The sequence below is a fragment of the Vulpes lagopus genome, chromosome 1, assembly GCF_018345385.1.
Source record: "Vulpes lagopus strain Blue_001 chromosome 1, ASM1834538v1, whole genome shotgun sequence".
NCBI classification, from domain to species: Eukaryota; Metazoa; Chordata; class Mammalia; order Carnivora; family Canidae; genus Vulpes; species Vulpes lagopus.
In genome coordinates this window covers 152,822,033-152,843,529 of record NC_054824.1, presented here as the reverse complement: position 1 = coordinate 152,843,529, position 21,497 = coordinate 152,822,033, and the positions used below count along the sequence as shown (strand labels likewise).

The 21,497-nt window shown below is 43.4% G+C and overlaps 1 protein-coding gene across 1 annotated transcript; it reads right to left on the bottom strand.

Annotated features, from left to right (window-relative positions):
- Positions 1 to 345: 345 nt before the first annotated feature.
- On the bottom strand, positions 346 to 3,167 carry MAP1LC3C (microtubule associated protein 1 light chain 3 gamma). Its single transcript, XM_041749563.1, has 4 exons — positions 3,052 to 3,167; positions 2,895 to 2,950; positions 2,608 to 2,714; positions 346 to 634 (listed from the first exon to the last, which is right to left on the bottom strand). Exons 1-4 carry the CDS (start codon positions 3,107 to 3,109, stop codon positions 346 to 348), a joined length of 510 nt encoding a protein of 169 aa, XP_041605497.1. The 5' UTR covers positions 3,110 to 3,167.
- Between the last annotated feature and the right edge of the window lie 18,330 nt (positions 3,168 to 21,497).

The following is a 21,497-nucleotide window of genomic DNA, read 5'->3' as shown; positions in this document are numbered from 1 at the left end:
GTAACAACACAGATAAGGACCCCTGCCCCCAGATAAGCCAGTTCACACCAGCTCCATGTGGGGGCTCCACAGCCCAAAGTTCTCTATGACCCAGCATACATAGGACTCCTGCCCACATGGGGGTGAAATCAAATGCCCCAAGGGCCCGCCAGCTTCCACCACAGAAGACACTTAAAATCCATCTCCAGCTCATCACACAAAACCATCACACAAACTAACCATTTCTTACTCAGAAAATAGTATTTATAGAATTCCCAAGCACCACCACACTGTCTTAGAACACACAAGAGCATGGAGCCTCAAAGATACAGAGGTGGCCAGGCCTTCCTGACATGGTAGGTCTGATCACTGTGGGGCAGCCTCACTCACTGGATTGTCCACCACACACACAGGAGATGGTCCGTCCCTCCTCAGGTTAGAGCACTGGTTCTTGACATGCACTGGAGAGGATGGCAGGATTTGCTCCGACCCTAAGCAGCCAAACATCTCCTGGGAGGCGTAGGTCATGTACACAAAGCCGTCCTCATCTTTGTAGTCCCTGTAGACTTCTGCCATGGTCATACTCATGCTGACCAGGCTCCGATTGTTCACCAGCAAATATAAGGCTTCAGTGGCCCCAAGGACCAGGCGGCTCCTGGGTGGGGAGGAGTGGGGGGCAGGAAGGGAAAACTTTAACTGGGCATGGAATGGGCCCCTGACCCAAGCCCTGGCTTACCTCTGTCTGTCCACGGCAAACATGTCTACCCAAGGAGCCCACCTCTCCACTCTAGTGCATTGTCTTCAAACTTGACAATTACCCAGGAGGGCTTGTTGAAAGCAGACACCTGCACTCCACACCAAAAGAGTAAAGCCATCTTACCATTAACTAGGAGACAGACATACCAACACAAAAATGCTAAGCCCTCTTTGCTCTGGAACTCAAGGTATGTACAGCCCCAGACATACAAAGTGATTACAGTATCTCCCAGCATCTCATTGTTAAATAGCCTTGGAATGAAATGTTGAAAGGTTACTACCCTTTCCTCCCTCTGCCATCTCTCCCCCCCACCTCAAGGAGATGGAGAAGCAGCTTAGTTCATTTGGACAGGCTATAATGTCAAGGTCAATCTGAGGCCTGGTTCATCCTTGAGTGGAGGACAAAATGACAGCGTAGACACTCAGATAAGGGATCTGTCTCCCCTGCAGCACACCTCCATTTGCTCTACTTGGAGAGGTAGGCATAGCTTGCCCACTCTGGTCTCAGAGATTTGAACTTTCAGGTGAGCTAGGTCCATGTGGTTTTGGACACAGGTGGCTAGAAATTGATTAATTTTAGAACCAGATAATCTCTCCCAAAATAACACTGAAGATTTCAGCTTTGATAATTGCATGGTTGTCTGGGTAAAAGAAGTGTTCTACAATGGGAATGGATGGAGCTGGGGACCAGTGCATTGCCTTCAGCTCTGCAGGAAACACTCCACACAGTCTACACTCCCACCTCCTGTCCTTTGCTATACTATCTTTCAATGAGGGTTGTGGCATCCTCTGGAGGAGGAGGTTCTGGGGAAAGATTTTTTTTTTTTTGTCTATTCTGTTCACTGCTTTAAAGACAGCCTAGAAAGAATCCAGAACATCACTGATGCTCAATAAACATTCTGGAGCATTGAATGTTGGCATAGAGAGGGGATTAGGGCTGGTAGAAAACAAAGGATGACCTCTGTCTGGGAAGGAGAAAAAGAATGGCTCTCAGAACTCAGTTGTTTCTAAGGGAGGTGGGTGAGGGGTGGTCACCCCATGTTACATCAACATGTTGGGATATAATCCTAACACTGGTCATCCCTTAGGCACTTCCATTCACATGGGGCCAACATAAGCTCCCCAAGGAGAGGATATCAAGATCCTCTTAAATAATTCATCAAGACAAACAAGACAGAGACAAACACTCACTCATAATGAATTCTTAAAGAAAAAGCAGCTATGCAGCTTGCAAGGGCTGGCCTTTCTGGACTTTACAACCCCTTGAAGAATTACCCTCTGGGCTTATATTCACATTACTCTCATCATTTTTGTTGAATCCATGTATCAAGTGACAGTACTTACCCCTCTTAAGCTTTAAAAATAGCCCCGTTTTCTTTGCCGTGCCTTAACCTAAAGGAGGAACATGTTTGGGGACACCTTTCCTGTCCTCCCTCCCAGTGAAGGGAGTGCCTGCCTTTGGAAGAGGTCCTCATTCCTCCAGGGCACAGACACTTTAAAGGTATCGTGTGTCTGCTGGGAAAATGAAGACTGAGTTTTTTTTTTTTTTTTAAGACTGAGTTTTAAACAGCTTGTGGAAGAACAGATCTTTTGGACTAGTTTCAGAGCCAGGACTACTTCCAAAACTTCTTAGAAAAGTTGGCGGCTCTTACTCTCTTTAACTTGCTATCTGTGGGATTTTCCCCGCCTGTTTAAGTTAAATTACTTCTCAGAGCATCTTTTCTGTGCCCTACAGAATCTAAGAGGTGAGTCTCAAAGGAAATCTTTCCCCTCTCTTACAGATTCTCCCCCTCCTCAAAACCAAGCCAATTAACAAAGCAAACGGAAAAAACCTCACCTAGCACATTCCCCAACGTGCACATTGTCACCTACCGGATGATGCTGAGGAACTGGATCATGGTTAGCTCCTGTGGGACCAGGAACTTGGTCTTGTCCAGCAGGGGCAGGAACTTCTCCCTGGGGTAGCGCTCCACTATCACCTGTCGAGAGGGTCAACCCCCAAGAATGTAACTCAGAGGTCTCAGTATCTTAGAAAACTAGAACAGGGAGAGACAGTGGGGTTTTTTTTGTTTTGTTTTGTTTTCTTCTTATTATTTTTTTCATTTTTTCTCTCAAGGAACAGAGTATACTCCTTTTCAAAAAGCGTAATGCGGTCTTACCGGGATCTTGTTTGGGAACTTTGCTCGGATTCCAGCAACTTCCTCTTGTCTGGTTGCTGTGGATATTTCAAAGATAAAAGAATAAGTAAACAGCAAGAGAAGTCTGTATCCTCTTCCCTCTCCCTAGCAACCCAGATAGCTACCCTTAGAATTTTACCTAAACTCTTCCTCTGCTTGAAGGGTCTGAGGCTTTGGGTTTTCTGTGGTGTCTGCATTTTGCTCAACAGCTGTGTCTGTGTCTGACTTAAAAAAAAAAAAATCCCACAACCAGGACCTAACTCATTCCTCAGCTGCTTCCAAACCGCCCCGCAGGAGCCTAAAGGAGGCCCTTATGTAGGGCTGTGTGACATCAGGCTTCCCCAACCCTCCTTCCCCTCCCCCTCCCTGGGTAGGAGGAGGTCAGCCCAGAGAAGGAGATGGAACAGCCACTTGCTTGCTTCTCAGACAAAGTCACTCTGCTCATGGCCAGTTCAAGATGTTTCTTTGCTGGAGAAATTGGGGTTCACAATAAAATCAGTGGCTGGGTCACCAAACAGCCTACGTCTGGGATGAGGACCCTGGAGAGACCAAATAGCCATTTGGTAGGGACAATCTTTTTATTTTTTAATTTTTAATTTTTTAATTTTTCATGAGAGACATATAGAGAGAGGCAGAGATATAGGCAGAGGGAGAAGCAGGATCCTAGTGGGGAGCCTGATGCTTGACTCCATCCCAGAACTTCAGGATCATGCGCTGAGCTGAAGGCAGATGCTCAACTGTTGAGCCACCCACCTGTCCCTTCTAGGCACAATCTTGTGCTTTAGTAGGAGCCTATCTTGAAGGTGGGCCAGGATGGGGCTGCCCCGCGCTGAACTGGGCTGCCTTACTCCCGCAGCAGTCCTTCACAGCCAGTTTTCACAGAAAGAAACCTATGATCAGAAAGGTAAAGGCATTTGCCCAAAGTCATACAGCCAGTAAGAGAGGCAGTTGGGATTAAAACTCAGATTTGGTACAAAGTAGGGCACACTCCAGTATATGCTGCCATTTTATTTTCTCTGCCATAAAGGGGGGAAGGACGCCCAGTGACCCCCAAAACCTCCTTTCAAGAGATAAGAAATAGAGGCCCATAGAGGTTAACTGGTTTGCCTGAGATCCAAGGGCTGATAAGAGGTAAGACACAGGTCTCCCAGGTCTCAGCCTCCAGGGTTTGCTTCCAGAAATGTATGCACACCCAGGCAAACCTCTGCACTCCGAGTGAGCAGAGGGTTTACATTTCCCACACTGATTTCCCGGCAGAATCACTCAACAGTGAAGAGTCTTCAAATGAACAAAGTGTGACATAAAGGAAGGTGATTTTATATTCTCTACGTTTGCTTCATGAATCAGTGTGAATCTCAGTGCTTTGGCTAATCATCAGGAATGGACATCCAGTGATTAAATGATAGCATCACTGACAAGTGGCTTCATCCTCTGACTCTCCCTCTGATGCCCTTCAGAAAGGGCACACATGCTCATGGGGCTGCGATAATGGGGAGCAAGTGTGTACTTTGCATTTGTAGTCAAGCAGCTTTCAAATGCACAATATCATTTAAACCTCTGTTGTCTTGTGGATGGGAAGGGCATGTAGGATGCATACTTTGCAGATGCACACCTAGCCACGGTGCCCTGAGGTGGGGGCTTCCCCAGACCATCCAGTTCCCAGTAACGGGTCCAGAACCCAGGACCAGCAAACCTGGCTGCAGGCCTGGCCCTCTCAAATACCACCTCAATTTCTGATCTTAGATAAATCACTTCACTTATACTAAGTATAGTTTTCCTTGTTGCAAAATGACTATTTTTACCTGATTAGAATGATTTGTTTTACCTAAGGCAGAGTGGTTACGTGAGAGTTGAATGAACTCATTTATGTGAAGCAGCTAGCAAGGGCCTGGCACCAGATCCGACGCTCTCCCCGCACCAGGCCTCCCCAAAGGCCCCACAGTCCGGGAATGTGGACGCACATTGAGGTTTGAAGGCTGAAGGAAATAGCTCTGGGTTGGGGCCAGGGGAAAATAAGTCCCAGCTGCAGTGTTTGGTCCATCATTATTAGGGCTTTGAGATGCTTCCTAACTGTGCGGCATTTGGCTTTCTCAGCTGGCATCTGGGATTAGCTCAGCCAGGCCTACCTCTCAGGATGTAATGGGGGTGAAGGGGGTAATAGAACAAGGGACTTGAGGAAAAAATAGAATGCAGCAATTCTCATAGAATATATTACCATTCAGCAAGAGAGTGGGCTAGATCATTTTTCTTTTGTGGAAAAGCTTCTTTTTTGAGGAGAGCAGGGTGTCCATGGGTGCTCTGGCCGAGGGGCAGGACCAGCCATCTAGGTGACCAAAGCCACATTAACATCACTGCCACAAGGACTGTGGGAACAGCTGTGGTAAATGGCTGGAGCAAGAGCCTAGGCTTGATCCAGAGTCCTGCCTACTGAGGCTTTAATAAACAAACTCAGCTTTTATACTCATGAGCTTCACCTGTCCCACAGGCAAAGCATATGAAAGACAAACTGGCTGAGGTCATTCTGATTCACACCCACTGGGCCTTCCTCTGTCTCCTCAGACCTGGGCAGGGCTCCTGGGACTAGAGAGAGCTGGCCAAATGAGATATGGCAGGGGTGGGGGGCCGAGGGGGGTGCTAGCAACTGGGATTAGGAAGACTCATTTCTCTCCACCTATAAACATGGGACACAGGTCCCACCTTCTTAAAATAGCAACTAGTCAAACTTCCCTTGACTCTACCAGACTGTGAATGTCACAGAAAGAACAACTTTGAAAACAGTCTTGGGTCCCAAATCTTGTCGACAAGTACATTACTTCTTTTTGCTTCATGTTATTCATCAGTGAAATGAGTATGCTTTCGTTCCTCTCGTGGGGCTGTGTCGATGAAAAATGTGGGAAGCTCTGCGATGTCCATGTACATGAGGGACAGGGCAGTGGCGGCTGAGTAAACACAGGCTCTGTCACTACTCACCTCCTATGTAGCCTGTAGCCTAGCCCACTCTGCTCACACTTGTAGAACCTTCTGCAAGACTTGCCCGAGCTCACTCTTTCCACTGAGCTCACTGCCTGTCTTCTTCAGCTGCGGTCTGGAATCCATCCCAACACCAATGCGTGCTCTTGGGAGGTCAGTGTTAACACACACAAGCACCTCTCTTTACTCCTTATTTTATTTGATCTTTGATCTGTCAGCATGTGGAATTGTGCATTTTCTCCTTCTGAAAAGTCTCATCTTTTGGCTTCCAAGATCCCACTTTCTTGGGATTCTTCTCCCATTCCTCACCCTGATCTGAAGCTGCCAGTTCTTAAGGCTGCTAAGGAGATAAGTGGACTATCCATTTATCCATAATAAATTCACGTTTATTTATGTGAATAAGAACTGTCACAAAACATCTCAGTATTTCTTTTTTTTTTTTTTATTTATGATAGTCACAGAGAGAGAAAGAGAGAGAGAGAGAGAGAGAGAGGCAGAGACACAGGCAGAGGGAGAAGCAGGCTCCATGCACCGGGAGCCCGATGTGGGATTCGATCCCCGGTCTCCAGGATCGTGCCCCGGGCCAAAGGCAGGCGCCAAACCGCTGCGCCACCCAGGGATCCCCATCTCAGTATTTCTTGAGCTGTAGCTATCTGTGGATTGCATCGAGTGCATGCAAGCCTGTGGAACAGCAGCATCCTTGCTGTGCACATGAAGCTTCAAGCGAGCCCCCCTCCCCCCCTCCCCGGGATCACTGTGCTTTGAACTCCATTGCTGCCCTACACCCTTGCAGTGTACAAAGCTTAGAGCCACCGGAGCTCCTGCCCCTTAATCATGACATTTCCCCAGTCTTCATCTAGCTTGATGTGCTTTCCTAGGATGACTTTAACCATTCCTGAGGAGTGCCATCAGATAACTCAGTTTTTTCAACGTGATTAAAAGTAGGCCCGCACCTTGGCAAACAGATATTTGGGGCTTACAGAGGGACTAGGACAGATCCACTTTGCCTTCTCATCCTGTCCTATTGTGGCCACTGTCATTCATCCTTCCTGGCTACAAGCTTTTATTCTCAGGAAACAGGTGTGGAAAGTTACTGCCATGGGCAATTGAGGTGTATACACCTCAGAGAAGTGGCCAGAAGGTTGGAGGGCTTGAGTAGAAGAAAGTCTCCATCAATGTGTCCATTTCAGAAAGGAGAGGTTCTGGAGGCTTGACTCCTGCAAGGAATTTTGCCTGGATTTGTGGCTTCACGGTGTCAGTGGGGGAGACAGGAGCAGTGTGTCAAAGGAGGGCTCCTATTGTTACAGACACTTGAAACTTCCCATCCTAGATAAGACTCACTCAGGATGGGAAGGTGATGCTCACATTCATGAGGTAGGAAGCAGAAATTCAAACTTTATTTCATTCTTTTTTTTTTTTTTTTATCAAGTGCCCTTTAAGATACTTCCTACCAATAACTTGTTTATCTGATCAACATGAATGAAAACACTTGAAGTCAGAACATCAATGAAAATAGAAGCTTCTGGTTCCCAGTCCCAAATTAGCCACTGAATGATGAAGTCACTTGAGCTCAGAATCTGCTTAGTTAGTCTGTGAAATCATTTTAATGCTAGAACATTGCTATCCTGTCCCAAGGACAAAAGTAACCCACAATCACCATGAAACAACTGAGGGCAAGACCTTGCCTCTCCATGCAGCCCCAGTGCCTGGCACAGAGCCTGGCATATAGTTCATGCTCCGTAAAGTTAAATCTATTTCTCTGCATGCAAACTGCCAGCACAGAGAAGTGCCCAGTCACACAGTGATGTTGCCTGAAGCCCTGTATGCAGGGAAGGCAAATATCCAGACTATATGTCGACTACAGTCAGATAAATCACAGCTTCTTCTAGCAGTGAAATGAGGCCAATGACATCTATGGCCATTGGGTGATCAGTTGGCCTCCTTGAGAATACTATGCTATCAGGGCTCCAGCATCAGTGCCTGTCAGGTGATTGGACATTGCCCTTTTTTGTATGCACTGAGGCAATAGTACAGTGGTAGCTAGGCCTGGTGAGTTAGAATTCATGCTGCTGGGCCCACGTCTACTTGTTCTAACCCTGGGGAAAGTGGGTGTTGGTGGCCAAAGTCAACTGGCTAAATGGCCAACCCATTCGCTATCCTTGGTTGTTGAATGCCTTCTTGGTGGTGGTTCTCTGGTGGCATTCACATGTGTTATAAAGATGTTTACACCTACACCCATAGGTGCATCCTCATGCCTCTTTCCTAGATGTCCTTGTTCCCATTCTTCAGGCTTTCTTCTTATAGCCCCTGACCACCAGCCAAGACATTTGCTGTTGCCCAGGAGTCTGTATTTACCCTAAGTGAATGCCTGGGCCTACTGCCTGAAGCTCTGCCCAGTGGCAGAACTGCCCCCTACCACTGATTTCAGGGCCATGTGAATGGGGCTGTAGCAGAGCTGTAGTGTATGTTAGCTTGCACCATTTACTGAGCCTACACTTCTGTGAATTAAGTATAGCCTTTTCCTTCCTCTGTCAGCTGATTGTATATGACCTTCCCCAACAATGGCCATCAGAGTGAATGAGGGAAGGACATGGGCACAAGAGTAGTGAATTACATGGTGGTCTGGGCTTCCAGCTAATGCAGCTTTTTGTGCCCTTGGTTCTGCGTGTCTTATCTTAAATGTACTCCTTCAGTTTTGTTTAATTAAATTAATTGATTATATTGTTTGAAAATTTTATTTATTTGTTTGAGGAGTGGGAGGAGCAGAGGGAGAGGGACAAGCAGACCCCATGCTGAGTGCAGAGCCAGATGTGGGGCTTGATCTCAGGATCCTGAGATCATGACCTGAGCTGAAATCAAGAGTCAGACATTCAACCAACTGAGCCATCCAGGTGCGCCCCTCCTTTAGTTTTATGATGCATTGCTACTGCTTATGACTGTGGGTCATACAAAATCTATCTTACAGTGGCCCTGGTCAGCAAATTTTAAAAGATGAATCATTCTCTGTTGCAGATGACATGGCAATGCTTTGAACCTTGGTGGCCTAAATTGTGACTCTTATTGGGACTGACTGTAACTGACCCAACACAACATCTTTTTCCATCACAGATACCATGAGGTCTACCTGGCCATATGGCCCAAGAAGGCATGGCTGCTTGCAACAGAGTTCTTTCTTGCTGTGGCTCCACTCAAAGCTGGCGACATGTTGTATCTTCTAGTATATTCTCGTGTGCAGAATATGCGATCTTTAGAACCCAAAAAAGGCAATCGAGAACTACATTTCCTTCTTTGTATTGGGAGGTGTGCTATGCAATAGTTTGTTCTTGACTATTGAGAGGATGTTGCAAAATGCTCAGATCACTGACTCCCTAAAATCTTCATGGATTAGGCATTTTCCTGAGTCATTGAAAGATTTATGTCCTGCCTCTGGAAAGCATGTGCCTCATAAAGGCTTCCAATGTACTGGCTACTTCTTGCTCATCCGATTGGATCAACATCATACCATTGATATCGTGGGCCCATGCCATGTTACTTGGGATCTCTAGACAATCTATTTCTCTCTGGACTGTGACAGAGGGTAGGGGAATTAACATAGACTTGCATTATTTGCTCCAAATAAATGCAAAATGTTTTTAGTTTTTTTTGATAGGGATGGAAAAAATGTATTTGCAAGATCATGGGCCACAAATCATGTATCTGAGGCTATGTCAATATTCTCTGGCAAATATCTTAAATCACGCAAAGCAGCTATAGATGGGGCTTCTATTTGATTGAACTTCCAAGAACCACCCTAACAACACAGTAGTGGGATCATTTTCTATTTTCCTTGCCAGGATATCACATCCTTGCAATAGGGAAATGCTCTGACATCAACTATTTCTTCCTTATCTAACTTTATGTCTTGTGTCTCCTCACACATATACCTCCCATCTAGCATATTTAGAATCAAGACCTCCTGGCTGCAAGGGCACATTGTGCTAGGTCCTGCAGCTCTCCCACTGGCCACTTTATGCTTATAACCAGATTTAGGTCACAATTTATGCAGCTTGGTAATGTCACGCCATAAACCTAGTCATTAGCATAATGGACAGTGGGAAAGGTGTGGTATATACTGAGCAGGGACACATGGATGAATGTGTCTGCGTGATCTTCAGGTGAGAGGGGAAGAATTAGGCTTTATTTTATTTTTTTAAGATTTTATTTATTTACTCATGAGAGACACAGAGAGAGAGAGGCAGAGACACAGGCAGAGGGAGAAGCGGGCTCCATGCAGGGAGCCCGACAGGGGACTCGATCTGGGGTCTCCAGGACCACGCCCTGGGCTGAAGGCGGTGCTAAAACGCTGAGCCACCTGGGCTGCCCAAGAATTAGCTTTTACTTGAAAAGAGCAGACCAGATCTTTCAAGGGAAGCCAGGGGCTTAAGATTTCCAAATTAATTGATCCAGATGTACTTACCCCAAATCTCAGGTTCCGATCCTTCCCAGCCGGGACACTGACTACAGCATAGCAAACATGCCTATGTTGAGAATTCATCCTTTTCTGGTGTTCTATTCCTCTTGTAGTTAGGATGGGGCCTTGATCTGCAATTTTCTCTGTCCTCCAGCTAAAGGAGATGAGACTCTCTTCCAAAGAGGCCCTCTGGATTTTACACTTTGCCTTTAATTGATGATTAATCAATTTCAGCCTTTCTTTTACTTTCTGGACAGCATCATAGCTCCCAGCAATAGCTATGCAACTCCAGAGTCCTTATAATTAATCTCTGCTTTTTAGTTCTCAGTGCACCACAGGCTTCGTCTTTGCCACTGGTACCCTCACTCATGGGATTTGTACCATGCTCACGTCCTTGGGTTAGAGGAGGAGACTAACATTACATACACATGTCAGGTTAATCCACTTTCTTATTTAATCCCTCCAAAAACAGATCAAAAGACACCTGAAGGTCAGAAAGCTTAAGTAATTTGCTCAAGATCCCTCAGCTGGTGAGATTTGAGCATATGACTATATTGCACCAAAACCCATTATGATATAATGTTTGTCATTCTAGATTGTAAAAATGCTTAAAATAGAGCCCTCACTGTCATAGGGATAGCACTCCCTATGACATTTCCCTAGCAGCTCCAGGTTTGGAGCTTCACACGCACAGAACCTCTACCCTTTCTGCTGAAGGCATCTCCAAGTTTTTTATTATTGTTATTATTGACATAGAATTGACATAGAACATTATATTAGTCTCGGATGTACAACATAGCAACTTGAGATTTGTATATATTAGGAAACGATCACCACAGTAAGCCTAGTTAACAAACACAACACCTCATAGAGTTACAATTTTTTTTTTTTTTTTTTACTTATGATGAGAAAAAAGATCTACTCTCTTAGCAACTTTCAAATATACAGTAATGCTAACTGTAGTCCCCATGCTTTACACCACGTCCTCAGGACTTACTTACTTTATAACTAGAGGTTTGTACCTTCTGACCCCATTTATCCTTTTCTCCCACTCCATAACCCCACCTTTGGCAATGACCAACCTTCTCTGTAGCTCTGAGTTTGGGTTTTTTGTTTTTTTTTTGTTTGTTTGTTTGTTTTTTTAGATTCCACGTATAAGCGAGATCAGATGATATTTGTCTTTCTCCGATTTATTTCACTTAGCATAATACCTTCAAGGTAAGGAGCCTCCAAGTTCGGATTAAGACAATCTCCCCACAAAACGAATAGTTCAGGGCCCAATCGCCATTCTCACGCGTACAGCCCCTGGAAATGAAGGCAGAGCAGCTCAGGCTGTGGCCAGGCAGGCTGTTTCCAGATTGTCTGGTGCCTGAAAAAGGAGGAGTAGCCCCACCTCACTGCTCCCAGCCCACTGCCAGCAAGTGGTTCCCTCTCTTCCTGACTCAACCGGGAGTGTTCCTGTTCACTCCCATCCCTCCAGGGAGGAGAGAGGCTTCTCTGACACTCAGGCATTACAGGGCCTACGAATCCCACCGACACAGGAGAGTAGAAGGAGAAAGGAAGTCTAATATGGAGGAGGAGGGAGCCCCAAAACTGGTGGGGAAGGAATGCAGGCCTTGGTGGAGGCAGCCAGGAAGGAGCAGGAGCTCATGTTTCCAAGAGCCAGAGGCATCTTGGCGGCATCTGTTGTGTTCGAGGTCGGTCTGGCCCTGTCCGAAACTGGTCATTAGTCCTAGGGTCTGCTAGGACCCCCACTTCTGGCATCTTCAGAAGCTGAGAGAGGGTGTAACATGGCCTCCCCTGAAGGTCTGCAGCTCTGAGGCATGGGATTCACCCAGCCTGAACCTGTCACACTGTATCACCTGAGTCAGCTGAATCTCAGCACCTTGAATCTGGAAGATTCCTTCTTTTCACTGAGCTTTGGGTTCCATCTTTAAAAGTAGAGGCAGTTATTTTGGCTTCATAACAATATGTTCATATTTTTGTTCCAAAAATGTTTATTGGCTATCTACCATGTGATGGGTACCTTCCACCCAGTAGGTCCTGGGGATGAAGCAGAAAAGTAAAAACAAACAAAGTCTCTGAGCTCAGGCAGTCTACAGCTTGGTGGGGAAGCAGATGACAACAGATGAACGTGTGATGAGGGTGAGTCATGGCGTTTGGACTGGATGGGTTAGTGGGTCTGGGTTACAGGCCTGGGAAGGCTTCCTGAAGGAGCCATATTTGAGCACATATTTCAAGACTGAGTAAGCATGAGGCAGGCAAAGTGAGGCAGTGGCAGAGGTGGGATGTGGCAGTCAGGGACTTGTTTGAGGAAGAGGGAACAGCATGTCTGACGACAGGATATAAGTGAAGGAAGTGCTGGAGGCCATGGTGGCTGCAGCATTGAAAGCCTGGAGGAAGGGGGTGTGGAAGGCAGCTGCTAAATGGACTCTACAGTGTGATTTTTATCACAATGGCAATGTGAAACCACCTAAACAGAATGATAATGGATTAGATTTGCAATTTGAGAAATTGATTGGGGGGGGGCACCTGGGTGGCTCAGTTGGTTAAGTGTCTGGCTCTTGATTTCAGCTCGTCATGATCTCAGGGTCCTGGGATCCAGCCCCTTGTAGGGCTCCAAACTCAGCAGGGAGTTTGCTGGAGGATTTGCCCTCTCTCTCTGCCCCTCCCCCTGCTTGTGCATTCTCTCTCTCTCTCAAATAAATAAATAAATAAATATATTTTTTTTTTAAAGTGAAAAATATGGTTCAGGAATGTGGAGAATAGACTGGAGGTAGAGCTCTTATCATAGTTTAAGGAAGAAAAGATGGAAATTTGGCCTAACATGGTCAAGGTACAGATGTATAAATTGGATACTTTGGGAACATCGCAAGTAGATATAATTAGGATTCCTTGGCTTATGGCTCAAGTAACCAGATGAATTGTATTGTTACCCATGAAAATGGAAAACCTGGCTTAGTGTCAGGCTGACTTTGGGTTCTGGGGCATGTTGAGATTGAGGTGACTTTTGAGACATCCCACGGGAGGTGTAAAAGGGGGTATTGGTGCATGGGTTTGGGCAGAGTTCTAGATTTGTGAGTTAATGTCGAAGCTAAAGGTGTGGCTGAGAAGGCGAGGCAGGAAACACAGAGGACAAAAAGAGGGCCCCAGGACAGAACCTGGAGCAATTTTAGTCATCAAAGATGTGCCCAAGAGGGTGAGCCTGCCAGAGAAACAGAGGAGAGTCAGTGACAGTCAGTGAAGCCAGGCTGGCGTGATGGAAGTGACGTGTGCTCTCCAGGGGCGTCCTGTGCTCTAGAAAAGGGGCCTCTCCCTTGGATGCTGCTCAGATGAGGACTGAACAACAGAGAAAGACCTCTTCTTTGGGTACAGGCACATGATTGGAGTCCCTGCTGGTGTGACATTTGCAGATTGAACGGGATAAGGCATGCCTTCTTAAACCCAATGGATCACCTTGAGGTTATCTGCAATAGGCCCATAACATTATCATTTACTTATATTTTTTAAGTGACTTAATTTCTTAAAACAGAGATACAAGTATTTTGAAAAGAAAATTTGTATCATTGATGGAATCGATATAATTCACTATAAATGGTAAATTTTAAAAAAGGCAATGCTAGGCACATTGGATTTAATAGCCTTACCCCAACAGACGAGGATCTATATGACCTGGCTTTTAAGTCTTTTCTGTTCCTGTGGACCTTTTCTTAAAATGACAAGGAGTCTGTGATGGAGGGAATGAAAGCTCTGGGATGGAAATAAAGGGGAAGGCAGGAGCAGTTGCAGAGGTTTTATTTTCAAATGTTGGCATCATCTAACATAGTCTGGCGTTATCTGGTCCACTAGGAGCCTCTCAGATTCTATGATGGAAGAGGATTAAATATAAGGAAGAACTGAGTCAATTAGAGATATTCTCACCTTTGAAATATATGCTATATACTCAGTTTGGACCATCCCTGTGGCCATCCCTACCTATACCCTCCCACACATCACACACAGTGACTGTACTCCCCAGAATTTAAAAATTGAAAAACCTGAAGACTTCCCAGACTTAGGGATGCCTGCATGGCTCAGTGGGTAAAGCATCTGCCTTTGGCTCAGGTCATGATCCTGGGGTCCTGTAGCTCCACGTCAGGCTCCCTGCTCAGCCAGGAATCTGCTTCTTCCTCTCCCTCTGCCCTTACTCTGCTTGTGCTCCCTCTCTCTGTCTCTCTCAAATAAATAAATTAAAAAAAAAAATGACTTCTCAGACTTGGAGTCAAGAGCAAACCTCAGTCAGGACCCTCCATTGTCTGATCTCAGTCCTTCTGATACTGAAAGACTCATCAGAAAGTCTGAGGGACTCATCTTCCCCAACAAACTCTCTGGTCCCGCTCCTCCCTACCCTACTGGTACCCGTTTCCATTTCCTTCCCCAGGCCTTGGATTTCTATCCCCATATTTTGAATGCTCTCAGTAGATTTCCTTCCAATCTTACACAAACCCTGTTCAAGGAAATAGTTTTTCTCCTGAAACATTTCCTGTAATTACAATGTTGCCAAGGACATTTATATTTAACTTTGAATGTGTTCATGGCTCAGTACGTGTGAATGGGTTTGGTTTATTCTCAACCATCTATTAGTGAAAATTGTGGGGGATACAAAGATGTACTGGATACAACATCTTCCCTCATTGGGAAGGTAAGAGTGGATCATTTTTTCTCCAATGTATACCAACGGGGCTGTTTGTGTCCAAATCTCAGGAAGGCCGTTTAAGCCAAGAACATCGCTGGGAATGTGTTCTTTCATGTTCCTCCAGCGGGAGGAGAGCATCACAGAATGATTCAGGGTCATGGGATAGGGTAAGTAGCCATCCAAGGGCTACCAGTCCATTTTCCCCTCTATCTTTTTAAAGGCCTCAGCATTGGTTTATAAATTTTTTATCACGTAAAATGTAATCCACTTTGGGGTGATAGCGAAGACTAGAAATTTGAATTATCTTGGAAGTTGATGGTGCCATTCACTTCTTGCTGAAGCATCTGAACCTTACACCTTCCTCACACATGCTCACACCCCAAGAAGTGGCCACGCAGAGGACATTGCGCTCTTTGGCGCCCTCTGCCGTTCCTCACGTCGGCCACATCAAGTTCCCTCGCATCAGTGTGCAAGGCAATTCTCCAGATTTAGCAAATGACAAATTTCCACAGTGATCACATTTCCTAACTGACTTTTTTTTTTAAAATATTTTTTTATTATTATTTTTTAATTTTTATTTATTTATGATAGGAACACAGTGAGAGAGAGAGGCAGAGACACAGGCAGAGGGAGAAGCAGGCTCCATGCACCGGGAGCCCGACATGGGATTCGATCCCGGATCTCCAGGATCGCGCCCTGGGCCAGAGGCAGGCGCCAAACCGCTGCGCCACCCAGGGATCCCTCCTAACTGACTTTAACCTAGTTTTAAAACTGTGGTTTTAACAGTGTTGACACAAATATTCAATTTTTTGTTACTAGAAGTGAAATTGTGAATAGTAATCAGTTATACACCTAAAACTGCCAAAAAACCAAAAATTGGTAAAAGTGTTCAGCAGCAATGGTATGAAATTAAACATTTGCAGAACATTATCCAACCGAAAATTTGGCCCTCCCTGTGGTGATATTAATTCTAGACATTCATAATTTTTAAACCGTTTTTTCTTTTCAGAGCACAATTTTTATATTATTTTGCCAATTTTTCATGTGGTATGTAAGGCTTATTATTTTGTTTCATTTTCCAGAAATATTATGTGTAAAGTAAAATAAAATAATTATATTATAATAATTTTTCAAATGAGAATTTAAAATGTATTATCCAAATAAAATATTTAAATACATTTTCTTTTTAATAACATGTAATTTAAATGAAATAAACTTACATTTTTATTCAAAAGTATCCTAAGGAAATCCGAATTTAAAATCAAATTGAATTTAAATTTCAATTCAGTTAAAGTTAAAATCAAAATTATCAGTAAAAAATCAGAAATTGCCCAAACTCTTTCACTCACTACTTATAAAATGCTGAAATTTGATTTTGAACAAGAAGCATGTGAAACAGTCCAGCCAGGTCAGTGTAAAAGATTTTAATGAATGGTTAAAAACACTTAAAGAAGCAGAAAGGAAAGGATTATTAAATCAATGGGTCATACCTCAAATTTGAAAAACAATACCTACACACATAAAATGTGAGATGAACCCAAATGTTAAGTGATTAAACCTGAAATACGTAGACAACCTGCCCAAATATTGGCAAAGCAGAAATTAACAAAAAAAAATTTTTTTGAGAAATACAACAAATTGATACTTTCCACCTGGAATGCTGATCTTAGAAAATATAATAAAAATTCAGAAAGAAATACCTATCATTACTTGTAATCAAGACTGAACAGGTGAAGACATTTTTGGTAAATGGACACATTTGGTAAATTGACTGTGATGATCTTCCTACGGAGCCTGATTGCCTGGGATTATGATTTTTGGTCTTTCAGCATTTCCTGTGGACGGTTTGCCTCCTGGCTGCTCACTCCATACAGGTATTTTATTTATTTATTTATTTATTTAAAAAAAATTTTTTTTTTTAAAGATTTTATTTACTTATTTGACAGAGTGAGCACAAGCAGGGGGTAGTGTCGGGGGAGGGAGAAGCAGACTCCCTGCTGAGCAGGGAGCCCCATGCAGGACTCGATCCCAGGATCCTAGAACCATGATCTGGGCCAAAGGCAGACGCTCAACCATTGAGCCACCCAGGGGCCCTCTTCTTCACCTTTTACACATACTAGTTGCTAGATGTTTATTGGCTTCAGGGTACATATTATCACTATGGTGCCTAAATCAAGCCAAGAAAGAAAAAGAAATTGGTAACTTTGGCCACTAGATGTCACACCACAGCCAAGAGAACATTCCCAACCTGCTGCTCCAAATTTTACTTAGAGTTTAGTATGAAGGCAAATCTTGTGTTACTGTTGTCTCTAATCTCAACCATTTAAAGCAAAGTATTGAGCAGACTTGGTATTGGCGTCATCTTTTAATCACTCATCTATATGGGAGGAGAGGATGTCTGGGGGTAAAGCACAAATAATTTGTATTGATTTTGGAATGTATCATATGACATCCTCCCAGCATTTTGGTCTTTTTTATTGTCCCTGGTTAATATGAATTTTTGCTTCTGAATACCATGTGCAATAACACAGTGGAATGAGATGGGGGATAACTTGGGATTAAGGAACATTCTTGTGTTGTATTCAGCAAAATTCTAATGATGCCACCCTGGGCAGGCCCATGCCTGCCTTCAGTGGGTTCCCACTGTTTCCAGAAGGATCAGTATGTTGAAGGCTGGTGACTTGGTCTCTGCTCAAACACCTGCTGAGCTCATCCACCTCCTCTGATGTCATACCTCCTCTTGTTGCTCTAACCTCATCTTCCAGGTCTGTTTGGACTCCTCCTTCTACCTGTTTACCCAGGTAGTATCGGTGGTTCCTTCAGATCTCATTCAAGAGCTACCACCTGATGGAACATTTTCAGGACCTCTTACGTTATTAGTTTCTTATTACTGCTGTAACAAATTACCCCAAATTGCCACAAATTAGTAAACATACAAAACAACATACATTTATTAAGTTCTGGAGGTCAGAAGTCCAAAGTGGGTCTGACTGGGCTAAAATCAAGATGGGTTGGGGGGTGTCTGGGTGGCACAGTGGATTAAGCATCCAACTCTTGGTTTTGGCTCAGGTCTTGATCTTGGGGTTGTAGTATCAGGCCCCACCTGTTGTTGTAGTATTAGGCTCCATGTCAGAATGGAGTCTACTTGGGTTTCTCTCTTCCTCTCCCTCCATTCCTCCCCATCACACTTGTGTACTCTCTCTCTAAAATAAAGAAATAAGTCAATCGGAGAAAGACAAACATTATATGTTCTCATTCATTTGGGGAATATAGATAATAGTGAATGGGAATAGAAGGGAAGGGAGAAGAAATGTGTGGGAAATGTCAGAAAGGGAGACAGAACATGAAGACTCCTAACTCTGGGAAACAAACTAGGGGTGGTGGAAGGGCAGGAGGGCGGGGGGTGGGGGTGAGTGGGTGATGGGCACTGAGGGGGGCAATTGATGGGATGAGCACTGGGTGTTATTCTGTATGTTGGCAAATTGAACACCAATAAAAAATAAATTTATTATTAAAAAAATAATAAAATAAGATAAAATAAAGAAATAAATCTTAAAAAATCAAATCAAATCAAGATGTGCCACATTCCTTTTTGAGGCTCTAAGAGAGAATCTGTTTCCTTAACAGCTTCTAGAACCTGCTTTCATTCCTTGGCTATGTCCTGCTCCCAACTTTGAAGCCAACAGTCTCATTATTCAGACCTCTAACCTCTGCTTCCATGGTCACATCTCTTTCCCTGACTCTGTAGGCTCTTCCCCATTTGAGGCTCTTGTCACTCCATGGAGCCCACCCAGATAATCTCCTTACTTTTAAGTGAGTTGATTCACACACTCTGACTTCTATCTAAGCCCTCAATTCTCCCTTGTTATGTAACATAACATATTCATAGGTTTGGAGATTAGGGTCTGAGGGTCTTTGGGGGCCATTTTTCTGCTTGCCACAGATGCTTTAGTTAGACACTCAGTTTTGAGCTCTGATATCACTTGTTACAGTTAATTATATGCATATATTTTAGGTTGAAATATCAGTACTCATGCCTCCTAGCCCATGTGCTCCATGAGGCTACAGTTTCCATTCCACTCATCTCTGTATCCTCACTTCTAGCACTTGGCTGACATACAGGATAAATATAGGCCTGGCCAGTGGGGATTCATGGTGTTTGTGATAGCATTTTCTAAAATAAATAAATTCAGTTTATTCCCTTTGACTCCTACTAACCCTATCCTCCAGTTTGGCAAACTCCTAAAAATCCTTGGGAACTTTGCCTTTCTAACTTCTGGCCAGATTCCTCACCCTCTCCGCCAGCATCACACATCAAAGTGAGGCAGGCCTGGCTGTGAAAAGGGCTTCTCACTTGTTATCTATGCAACGATGAGAGGTAACTTGATCTTTTTGAGGCTTGGTTTTCTCATCCACAATCTGGGGAAAAGAACACAGTACTGTGATGAGGACCAAATGAGCTGTTAGTATATAAATTGTATAACACCCTACTGGGAACATAACAAATGCTAGGGGATGTTGATAAATGTAATGTTCTCCCCTAGGATAATCTATTACTCATCTTTTTATTCTCAGGCTATAGAGTGTTAACCTGTAGATAGGGTCCAGAACTGTTGATTGCATTACAGAAGTCTTCAAAATCATAGTTGGGATCACTTATGAATTTAAGAGTTGAGTGTGAAAATAAGGAAGAAGTTAAGACTAGCTCTGTGCATAGGGCTCTGGGTCTGAGGAATGAAGAATGGCATGTCAGGGCACTGAAAGTGTTTGATGCCCTTGCATGAGTGTGAGTCACCCATCTTGGCTGGAAACACCTACAACATTCAATTAATAGGGAGTCTGAGTGCCTCTGACGGTGTCCATTTCTTTCTTTCTTTTTTTTTTTTCTGTGTCCCCTTCTTAAGGTTAACCTTGTAGATGCTCTCCACTGCCTGAGCTCAGGCTTTCAGAGCCCATTAATGGGAGATACACAGTGTGCCTTTCACTTCAGGCTAAAGAAATCACTTTTCCACTAAGGGAGCTAAACAGCATTACCACTGAGGTGGATTTTGGCCCACAGACCCATTCTCTCCTGCCCAGACTTTCCTCCAATAGCACAGCATTTTCTACCATGAACTAATAGATAAAAGCCCACACAGTTCACTCCTGTACTGTGTGGTGCAAGGATTCATCAATGTTTTGTCAGCTCTTTACTTCATTATGTGGTTTGGGGAGTTTGCAGAATGCCACTGATTACTTCAGTGAAGAAGACTAATTTCACCTTTTACTTAATGGATGTTAAATAATTCTCTCATTTCATATAGCAAACACTTAAAAATAACTTCTGTGAGTTTTTCTTTATAAGAGCAATATATATTTAACATAACAACTTTAGAAATAACTTCTAAAACTATTAGCATCCTAAGTAATTAACACTATCAGTATTGGCATTTTCCCTAACTTTACAAAGATACAATTGACAAATATTATATATATGTAAGGTATAAAATAGCATGCTTTGATACACATATACATTGTAAAGTGATGACCACAATCAAGCTAATTAATATATCTATAGCTTCACATAGTTATGACTGTGTATGCGCACACACACGGTGAGAACACTTACAATCAACTCTCTTAGCAAATTTTAGGTGTACAATATTTTATTATGAACTATAGTTACCATGATCTCTGAAACATTTATCCTGCATAACTGAAACTTTGTATCCTTTGACTAGCATCTACCCATTTCTCCTATCCTTATTTGGAAAGGTAGGATTCATAAAAAAGATCTGCAAGAGTGTCATCAAGTGCATTTCTAGAGTTAGATTTTTGTTTTGGTCCTTTAAAACTTCAGAATATAATTTCATTGTCATTTTCAGAAATAGGGGACTTCGATCACTTATATATATTAGACCAAATCTCTTAAAGTAAAAGGATTCAAAGACATATTATAATAATGATATGTAACTTTGGACAGTTTAACGTATCGGTTACTGCCTATCAGGAATCTCTGAGCTCACCCTCTGGCAATAGCAAGATTCCAAAATATTTTCTGGTACCTACCATGGCCTTTATGGTCCTTGCTATTATCTTAGCTCTGGATTTTAGATTGGCTTGTATCATTCCTAGGTGTTCCAGCTATATAAGTCTTGACTTAGAAAATTTTAAACTCCTGATGGGTTATCTGATAACCATGTAAATTGGCAATCTAAAATAACTATTGACTTATTATTGCTTTAAGCCTAAGACATAAATGAATTCTAAGATTTTATTTATATGAAACAATATAGGAAGGAGAGGTAAACCACAAAATGAGGAAAACACATGCGACAAATGTTAATAGCCTTAATACTTAAAGAGCCTATACATATTTCTAAGAAAGATACCATGACTCCATAGAAAGGCTAAAAACATGAAAAACTTATTCACAGATGAGGGAATAAAATGCTTAATATGCAAGAACATATTTGCAAGTTTATTAGTGACAAAATGGATACAAAAGTTA